The 10,426-nt window shown below is 42.8% G+C and overlaps 1 protein-coding gene across 1 annotated transcript in view; it reads right to left on the bottom strand.

Moving 5' to 3' along the window:
• Nucleotides 1-1,718: 1,718 nt before the first annotated feature.
• The window catches only part of LOC106723017 (1,4-alpha-glucan-branching enzyme-like), a 132,435-nt gene continuing 123,727 nt past the window's right edge, over nucleotides 1,719-10,426 (bottom strand). Inside the window, exon 3 of the mRNA XM_025192950.1 lies at nucleotides 1,719-1,864. Within this exon, the coding sequence (XP_025048735.1) occupies nucleotides 1,734-1,864 (131 nt within the window). The 3' untranslated portion in view covers nucleotides 1,719-1,733. The remainder of the gene's footprint in view (nucleotides 1,865-10,426) is intronic.

Genomic DNA, 10,426 nt, shown 5'->3' with positions numbered 1-10,426 from the left:
TGATAATAGTTTGTTGTAAAGCAGGCCACACAAACAGAATGCATTCTCTGCTCTTGTATTCCTCCTTTAAGGTTTAATACACACTCTCTTAGTCTACTAGAAAATGGCTACACCTTGCCATAAAGTTATGCAGGTTCACAGATCTTGGCATTGTCAATATCTGCATTCAGCAAATATGGCTTGACAGACATACAAGCAAACTGAATGCAAGGCTATGAATTACCAACACGGAACAATTTTTGTAAAAAGTAGCTGAATTGGTTTTAGTATACCTGCTTCCAGTTTTTCTACTGAAGTTCACTGATTTTTTTTTATACCTAATGGAAGCACCAGAGACAGATGTTACTAACTTGTATGTATTTTAGATATATTTTCATCAATGCTTTCATAATTGCCCTTCCTGCCAGCCAACCTTCACCTGGCTCTTTATGCATCTACTAGTAACACTTATATGTACATATAAAATAAATAAATAAAAAAAAAAAAAATCAAACACCTACGTTAACTCCACCTTTTTTGGGTGGCTTGAAGTTATGACTTGTAGCTCAGAAATTTTATGTTCTGCATTCCTGTCTAACCTGACTTTGAAACACCATTCTCTGAATCCCTCTCAGCTCTCTTCTATACCACTATTAGAAAGACGCTATCATTTCTTCAACATCCCAAGCCCTATATAATCCATTTTTTTTCCTATCCTCTCAGTCTCCATGTATGAGAGAGAGGATGTATGAGTGTTTTAAATATTGCTCTTTAATAACTGCTAATTCCATTCTTCCCCCATGGCTTCTTAATTCTTTCTTCACTTGTTTAATCTGCTGTAAAATTATTATTTTTTACCCTGCTCGTTGTATCTCATTCTATTTTTCAGTGCTGCTACTCTGATATTTTGACTTATTTTAATAGCCTTTTAATACTTTTTAAAAAATGATCTGTTTGTACAGCCCAGGTGCATTTGTGACATTATAAAATATTTTCTTTGCACAATGATATTACTTGAGAGGTCAAACAATTTACAAAATGTATCACCGTTCCTTCTATACTTATATTGCTCCTCCCTGTGGGACCCTTTTCTATAAGTGGCAATAGGTCAGGCCTTAGATGCATTTTAAGTACATTTGATAGGGTATATTCAAATTACAGTACTACAATATTTATGTATTGTAGTTTTATAATATGGCTGAACATCTTCCATAGTCTTATGCCTCATGGAGCCATCTATGTGGCAGAAAGTAACGTATAAGCTGAGTCTTTCATAGTATTTTACTTCCCAGATGACAGAACTAAAGTGATACGACTAGTTCTAGTGGTATTATAGCCTCACAAAGAACTCCCTGAAGGAAAAAGAAAGGACACAGATTCCAGGGAAATCTTAAAAATTAAGGGAATTATCCCAAATAAAAACAAGAAATTATTTATATTTATTGATTCTCATTCTTACATTTCATTCCAACAGAACTGTGTACACGGAAAATTTATTTTCACATTGTGACAGACAGCACATTGTATCTATTTCTCAGCCTATAGGTCAAATAAAACATGATCTTATTGGATTTAAAAATTAAGTAACAAAAATTAATATAGTACTCATTCCAGACACTTTATATTAGGAGACACTATTTGTGTTCATCCTCTGTTTTCCAGGAAAAATTATAACAAAATTAAATAAAAGTAAGTTGCCTCTGTTTAGAGGACTGCAAAAAATAAACTTAAAATAAAAGCTTGCAAAGCTTATTTTAAAAATAAAATACCTTCAATTTTGATCCGTGGGGCACAGGTGGGAATCCATCTGGTCCAGGTGGTAAGAACAGCTCCCATTTGCCATAATCCATTTTTTGGTATGGATGTGAAAATGGATTCCAACCATCTGCAATTTTAAAATAGGTATTACTGCTACATATTATAATTTTAATTAAATACATAGTAAAATATTTTAGTTATTTTCTCGATAACATCTAGAGAAAGTGGGAACTGAAAAACAAAAAGCAAGCACACATTTTTCCACTTGGTACTCCTTCATAGTACTGGATCAGATTCAATAAATAGAATTATCTGTTCATTACAGATCAGACTCCAAAACTAATCTCAACACAGTGGTTAGAGAGTGATCCCTGCTTCAACTTAATTCAGACAAGGGAATTTTACCATGACTATTTTACTGCCAGTGCCTAAAATAAATTTTAAAACAGTTAAATCTGTTGTGGGGGGAAAAAAATCACTGTTCTTGATTGAAGTTAGATTTTAACTATAAAGTATAATCTTGACTATAGGTCAACCCCAAGTTTGCCAGTTTCAAACACAGCCACTGAAAATAACATGAGCTCTTACAATTTAAAAAAAATGAAAAGTCTAAGGGAAGTCAGACAAGGAATTGCTGTTCAAAAAAAGTGGGCCCTCGTTGTGATTTTTGCTGTCTTTTAGGCTTATCATACCTGAAAAAGACAGAGTTTGAACCTATTTTTGTTTTGAACCTCAAGGGCTTCTGACCATCTAAGACGTTTGGGAGGTTTAGTTCTTTGACAGATACCCATACACTTTGGTTCTCAGAGGATTCCTAGAGTTCCTTTGCTAGAAGAAAGCTATACAAGGGCAACCCAATCTAGTGCATCAGAGCATAAGGCTGGGAAGCAAGAACTCTTGAATTTTAATGCCAGCTCTGACTTACTGTGGGTACATCTATATGTGCCATTGGTGTGACCAAATAAACTCTCGTGCAGTTCATGCCAGAGTATACTGCTCCTGAACACAGCGTTTACACATGTGCCCAGGATTTCAGCACATTGAGCCAGGGTGGCACAGCCCCAGCTGGCATGGGACCTGGGCAGGGGGATCAGGCTTCCAACCTACAGCCACTCCACCCCAGTTTAGCATGCTGCAGAGGGGCTGGCTGGGGCATGAGGGTGCTACAGTGTGGTGTTGGCTGGCAGACAGCCCCTGCATTGTAGCACCAGCCCTGGTCACAATCTACATGTGTGTTGCAACATGGTAAATAACTCCACTGTAGGATAGTACTTGAGTAAGGCAGTACTATCCTATAGCAGAGTTAATTAGCTTACTCTGGCCTGATAGTGCCACTCACAGTAAAGCACACAAGTAGATGAACCCTGTGTGACTTAATCTTTAGATGGAAGGTATATTTCATTTTTTGCATAGAGAACTTCATTCTGATCTAGTTATTAAATCAGCATAATGATAACACAAAGGCTTTAATCTAGATAAGGGCTCCATCCTGCTAGACAATTGTGTATAACCAGAGGTCCCATGTAACAACTGCCAATAAAAAAAAAAAAAAAATCCCCCATGAAATAAAGAAGTAGTTAATTACTCTCCATGTCACCAGACCCTGGTCAATCACTTTTTTACCTTCTCATCACATTACTTCTATTGCTTTTCCACCTCTCCCAAATCAAGTAAAAATAGCTCAGGTGCAATGAGAACTCAGATTAAAAATAGGACAACGTATTTAGGTCTAAAGTAATAGCTCCCAAACAGGCTCCAGTACTTAACAATTGGGATCATAAGCCTCAAACTCAATTATAATGGTTGGACTGGGACAAGTATTTGGATTGCCATCGGGGAAAAGGAGTTTGGGAACCACAGGTCTAGAAGTAGAATTTACTTCAGTTGTTCTTTACCAAAAAGAAATATCCATGTGTTTGGCTGGTGTGCAAATTTAGAAATGAAGGACAATAAAGTAAAAATCAGAGAGGAAGACAATCATAAAGTAGTAAGGACAACCACTTAAAAATGAGTGCTTCTATCTGTTTAATTAATGGGATTAAACAACCAGTCACCCTGCTAATGCAGGCTATTTCTCTGTAGGTTCCTATAATACTGGTTTGCCCTTTGGCCTGTAGTTTAGTTATGTAAGGCTATCAACAGACAGCATCTTTGGAGCAGAATCAGCTGTCAGAACATGCCCTGTGGGGGGGATCCCTGTGGTGCAAGCATCTTGCTGCCACACCCTGATTTGGGGTACACATCTGCTGGCTGCCCCAAGTCAGGGTGTGTCCATGAGATACAAGCACCATAGGTGTGCCCTGCAAAAGATTCCTGCAGTACACATCTGCAAGTGGGGGATCCATGTGGGTTTCCCCAGTTGGAGATACCTACCTGGAGTTGTGGCATGGCAGCCCAATATACACGCAGAGGGATTCCCCGAAGCGGAATTATTGTTGCACACAATAAGCAAACAGACATCCCCATTTAAAGCACCATAAATTGTCACTACTTTAGGTTGCACAATTTGGGGGGGGGGGGCACTTTACGAGTAAAACAAAAGACTAGCATGTCTGCTCACTCGCAACTTGTGCCGCCATAATTTTTATGGCAGCACAAGGGTGACATCTGTTTGTACCTTAAGTGTCAGATTCCAGAATTTTTTTTAGATAATACAAAAACATAAGTCTCTTAAGATTTCACTTTCCTCCATCTGAATATTATCCACATTTTTTTCTTTTAATTTCATCCTACTCCAAGCCATAATTAGAGTTCTGGGTCCACCGTTTTTCAGTGTTCAAGCAGACAGACACCAATACAGTTCATGATTTATTCCTTCCTACACTGCTCTTAACTTCCAGAAGGTAGAATTAGCCATGTTCCTATACACCTTTACGCTATAGCACCTCTTATTAGCATTTTTAAAAATCATAACCAATGCAAGAGTCAATATATGTTATAATTTGTATTTTGGTAACACCTTAGATTCAAAGTTGTATATCATGCCATCCCCATGTTCAAACAGAACAGAAAGACTGATTTTGTTCCAGAAACCTTTTATGTCGAGCTATCAAAGGACATTTTGAAAATAACAACATGCACATGTACAATACTTCTCGTTGCTCATTTTACTTCCTATGTTCCTCCTTATCTTTGTTAGTCATTACATTTTCTAAGTCTGTTCCCATACTGTTGCTCATGGACATATACACCTTTCAAATTAAAGTCCTAGGAACTTAGGAAAGCAAGGCTGGAAGGGACCCCACATGGTCATCTAGTCTAACCCCTGGGCAAGGCAAGATTACTCCTAAATAAACTATCCTAGTAAAATGTCTGCCTAATCTGCTCTTGAAAATTACCAGGGATGGAGATTCCACAACTTCTCTAGGTACCCTGTTCCAATGTTTGACTACCTTCATAGTCAGATAGGTGCCTGAGGCCATTGCTCCTAGTTTTGTTCCCTATGGCCACAGAGGAAAGCACATCTCCATTCTCTCCAAAATCACCCTTGAGGTGTTTGACGACTTATCACATCTTCCATCTCCCCATAGTCTTCTCTTCTCTAAACTAAATAGCCCTAGTTCTTTCAGTCTTTCCTCAGAAGTCGTACTTCTCAGGCTCCTAATGATTGTATTCACTCTGTGCTGGACTCTTTCTAAACTGTCTACATCTTTCTTGAAGACTGGGGCCAAAACTGGACACAGTACTCCAGGTGAGACCTTACTTTACTACTGAGTAAAACAAAAGAATCACTTCCCTTGATTTGCAAGCGTCACTCCTGCTAATGCAACCCAGTATGTGATTGGGTTTTTTCCAGAAAGGGCATATCGTTTGCTTATACAGGCAGTCCTCGACTTACAATGTTTTGCGTTACAATGTTTCGCACTTGCAACATTTATAAATTGACACCCCGTTTCAACTTTAAAACACCAGTTTCGACTTTACAACACTTGATCCAATGCAATGCCACACCAATGAACACGTTTGCTTCATCACCCATCTCCCTGGAGAACAGCTGTCCAAACTTCCTTGGACACTTCCTTTAAGGAAGCAGACAAGACTCCAGAAAAGCCTGCAGCCAAGTCCCCTGAAGAAGACTCCAGCCAAGAACCCTTCAAAAAGTCCAACCAAGAGCCTTTCAAAAAGTCCAGCAAAGTCACCTAAAAGAAGTTCATCCAAATCAATACGATTGCTATTTACAATATAAATGCATTAATGTAGCTACATTACTCATCTATAATTGAGAGAGTACAACATTTCGGGGTATTTTTGTTGAAAATAGGGTATCGGGCCTTGGTTCAGGAACCAATCTCTCATTTATAACAGTTTCCTGTGAGACAATTGGTTCCAAGTTACAACGTTTTGGCTTAAGATAGTTTTCAGGAACCAATTGTGTCATAAGTCCAAGGTCTGCCTGTACTCAGTTTATGGTCTACTATAACTCCCAGGTCCTTCTTTGTACTACTTTTGCCTATCCAATCATTCCCCAGCCTATATTTATGCATGCAATTATTCAATCCCAACTCAGGACTTTGCACTTGTCCTTGCTGAATTTCACCTGACTGATTTTGGATCATTTCTCCATGTCATTCTGGATCCTAGCCCTACATATCAGTGGGAAGACAAAGAAACCATTTTCCCCATTACAAGAAAAAGACATTCAGTGAGAACTAGTCTGAAGCATCTCAAGACACAGAACAAGACATTTTGCATTGTGTCTACTGCTAAACCAGTAAAATAACAAGTTCTCCCAACATAAAAAATGTAAAGCGTATTTGATTTCTGTAGTGAGTACTCATCTATCAACTAGTCTATTTCAAAAGTTAAACAAGTTATTGCTGATTTTTACAACCAGTAGCCAATACAGCTGTTGGCAATTCTTATCCTACATCTCAAATAATTTGTTGCACCATAGGAAGACTATGTTTATTCTTGCCCCTTGTCCATCTAGTATATTATCTGCATTTCAGTTCTGTAGGATGGGTAGGAATGCCATGCATACTTGTGCTGGAGCCTTGGGCAATAGGTAGTTATTAGGGGTATGCGAAGTGGGCCATATTCAATTTGGATTCTGCCCAATCTGGGGGACACTGATTTGATTCATTGATTCGGATCACTGTCCTGATTTGATTTGGCCAAATCCAAATCTGAAGATTCAATTAGGATTCAGAGAATCAGCAACTTGGCCATAGACACAGTTTTATGTTTTTTCTACGTACCTCGATGTACCAGACATGGCTCGTGAATGCTGAAATGGTGGGGCAGATGAAGCATCCCACAGGAGCGCCACCCCGCCCCCCCTCACCGTGTGCTTGGCGGTGGACCCAAAAGTGGACTGGAAGTAGTTCCAGTCCACTTTCGAATCTGCTTCCCAGCACATGGGGGACCCTCCTGCCCGCGCCTCCCCGACTCAGCAATCAGCTGCAGGGGGACCCTAGGTGCCCCCCCAGACCCAGAATGCACCAGCCATCGAGTCAGGTGGCGGGAGGGGTCTATGTCTGAATCAGCTGTGTCTATGTCTCAATCATCAAATCTCTCTAAATCAAATTGGAGGCTTCCAATTCAGTTCAGAGATCAATGGGTCTCCTGATTCAATTCAGATATCTCGCCCCCGAATTGGGCCGAATCTCCTCCAAATCAAGTTAGCAACCAAAGCTTCGCACAACCACAGTAGTTATACTGGACTATAGGTAGTTTCTTGCCCTCTGAAGACCACGCCCTTTCAATTTTGAGATGATACTAGTGTGCATCCCACTCTGACTAGCATTTTGGGCAGTTTCCAGTGGTGCCCCATTTTGACAACAATGGAGCAGAACCACAAAGTTGGTACCTTAAGAAATAAGATGGGATGAGACAAGCTTGACTGAGGCCTCAGAAAAAGTCTTGAAAGAAGCAGCATGTATACAAAGAAATATGTGGTGTAAAACAGTGAGTCCCAAATGGTGTTCCATGGGAACAGTGGAAATGTGCCATGAGTTCCCCCTGCATGAAGAAGTAAATGCTTTCCTTCCCCATCTGGCACTATGCCTGGTCAATCAACTCCACCAATGTTTGCATCTACTCTTCTGGGAGCTTACCACTGCTGTTGCTGCCCTTGTCCACTCCCAGAAAGCCACTGTGCCAGCCCCCTATGCTCCAGCAGCATGCTCTCCTGACAAGCGGGCTTGTGGATGGACAGACAAAGACAGCATTGTGCTTTGTAGCCGGCTCATCCCTTCTGCTTCTCCCCATGATCCCAGGGATGACAGGAGAGGCAGCAAAGGTAGTCACCAGTCTGCAAGATCCTGCAGGAGCAACCTCAGCAGTGAGCACTGCGTTTGTCCTCTGAGGTACAGACCAGAAAAATTGGCAGGGAGCAGAAGTAGAAAGAAAAGGGCATAGCAGGGTGAGGTCCTGGCCTCTGGTGCTCTAAGGAGCACCAGCTGGGTTAATGATTCTCAACTCTTTCAGCATCAAGGTCCTGTTCTACATGTTTTCTGAATTTATATCTATCTTGAGTAGTTTTTCAACCGGGGTGCCACAGAACTTCAGAGGAATCATGGACAGGTGCCTTGAGGCTAAAAAGTTGAAAACAAATAGTATAGAGGCTAATCCTCTGCTTAAAGAAAGATGTACCTGGTGTCATTTTTTTAACAAAACATTTCAGCACCGGTATGGTTTTTTTTTTTCTGGCAATGGAATGGAATTTATTATACTATTTGTTTTGAAAACTAGATACATATCTAGTGGCGTACGCCCGGTGGAAGGGGGGTGTAATCTCCAAAGAGGAGTATACCTCCTCTGCTCGGGCCTGCAGGCGGGCTGTTAGGAAGGCCAAGGCGGAGATAGAGCTCGGATTAGCGTCCAGGATTAAGGATAACAAAAAGTCCTTTTTCAAATATATTGGGAGGATGAAGAAGGCGCCGGGTAATGTGGGGCCCCTGCAGGATATGCGGGGCAATCTGGTGGTTGCGTCAGAGGATAAAGCGGACCTCTTTAACCAATTCTTCACCTCCGTTTTCTTGTGCAGGGACCGGGACTTCCCTGCTGTGATAGAAGCCGGACGCGAGGGGATCGCCTTCAGACCTCAGGTTGGGGAGGACCGGGTTAGAGAGCTTCTGGAGGGGCTGGACGCGTTCAAGTCAGCGGGTCCGGATGCTCTCCACCCCAGGGTGCTGAGGGAGCTGGCTGGGGTTATTGCAGGGCCCCTGGCACGGCTCTACGAGCGATCGTGGTGCTTGGGCCAGGTGCCAGACGATTGGAAGGTAGCTAATGTGGTCCCCATCTTCAAAAAAGGGAAAAGGGAGGACCCGGGCAATTATAGGCCCGTCAGTCTTACCTCAATCCTGGGGAAGCTCTTTGAGAAGATCATCAAGGAGCACATTTGTGATGGGCCGGCATCCGAGATGATGCTCAGGGGCAATCAGCATGGATTTATTAGGGGGAGATCATGTCAGACCAACCTGATTGCCTTTTATGATCAGGTCACAAAGGCCATGGATGCAGGTGTCGCGGTGGATGTAGTCTTTCTGGACTTCAGCAAGGCCTTTGACACCGTCTCTCACCCCATCCTAATTAATAAACTAGGCGACTGTGGCATAGATGCCTACACGGTCAGATGGATTGCAGATTGGCTGAAGGGTCGCACTCAGAGGGTGGTGGTGGATGGATCATATTCGACTTGGGGGGAGGTGGGTAGTGGAGTCCCTCAGGGCTCGGTCCTGGGCCCTGCGCTGTTCAATGTCTTCATCAGCGATCTTGATGTTGGGGTGGAGAGCAACCTGTTTAAATTCGCTGATGACACCAAAATTTGGGGGGAGGTGAGCACGCTAGCAGGGAGAGAGAGATTGCAGAAGGATCTGGATAGGTTACAGGGGTGGGCAGACAGGAACAGGATGCGTTTCAATACGGACAAGTGCAGGGTGCTGCACTTGGGTAGTAGGAACCAGCAGCACACTTATAAGATGGGGAGCTCCCTACTTGAGAGCACGGAGGCGGAAAGGGATCTTGGTGTCATTATTGACTCCAAGATGAACATGGGCCGACAATGCGAGGTCATGGTTGGCAGGGCTAACCGGACCTTGTCGTGCATCCACAGGTGCATCTCGAGTAGAGCCAGGGAGGTGATCCTCCCCCTCTATGCGACGCTGGTCAGGCCGCAGCTGGAGTATTGTGTCCAGTTCTGTGCGCCCCATTTCAGGAGGGATGTGGACAACATGGAGAGGGTCCAGAGGAGGGCCACCCGCATGATCCGGGGACAACAGGGCAGACCCTACAGTGAGAGACTGCGGGACTTGAACCTATTCAGCCTCCACAAGAGAAGGCTGAGGGGGGACCTGGTGACCGTCTATAAACTCACTAGGGGGAACCAGAAGGGTTTGGGGGAGACGCTGTTTCCCCTAGCCCCTGCTGGCATAACAAGGAATAATGGGCACAAGTTGATGGAGAGGAGGTACAGATTGGACATCCGAAAAAACTACTTCACAGTCAGGGCGGCTAGGAGCTGGAACCAACTTCCAAGGGAGGTGGTGCTGGCCCCTACCCTGGGGATCTTTAAGAAGAGGCTGGATACTTACCTGGCTGGACTCATTTGAGTCCCGTTTTTGTTTTTAGGGTGAGTGGTTTTGTTTGTGTTTTTGGGTTGTTCTCCCGCCCTGGCGGGGGGTCGGGCTAGAAGATCTATTAGGTCCCTTCCAACCCTAAAACTATGAAACTATGAAACTATAATAAG

The sequence above is a fragment of the Alligator sinensis genome, unplaced genomic scaffold (genome assembly GCF_000455745.1).
Source record: "Alligator sinensis unplaced genomic scaffold, ASM45574v1 scaffold873_1, whole genome shotgun sequence".
Taxonomy (NCBI): domain Eukaryota; kingdom Metazoa; phylum Chordata; order Crocodylia; family Alligatoridae; genus Alligator; species Alligator sinensis.
The sequence above is the reverse complement of the archived record's forward strand: the minus strand, read 5'-3'. Positions and strand labels throughout refer to the sequence as shown.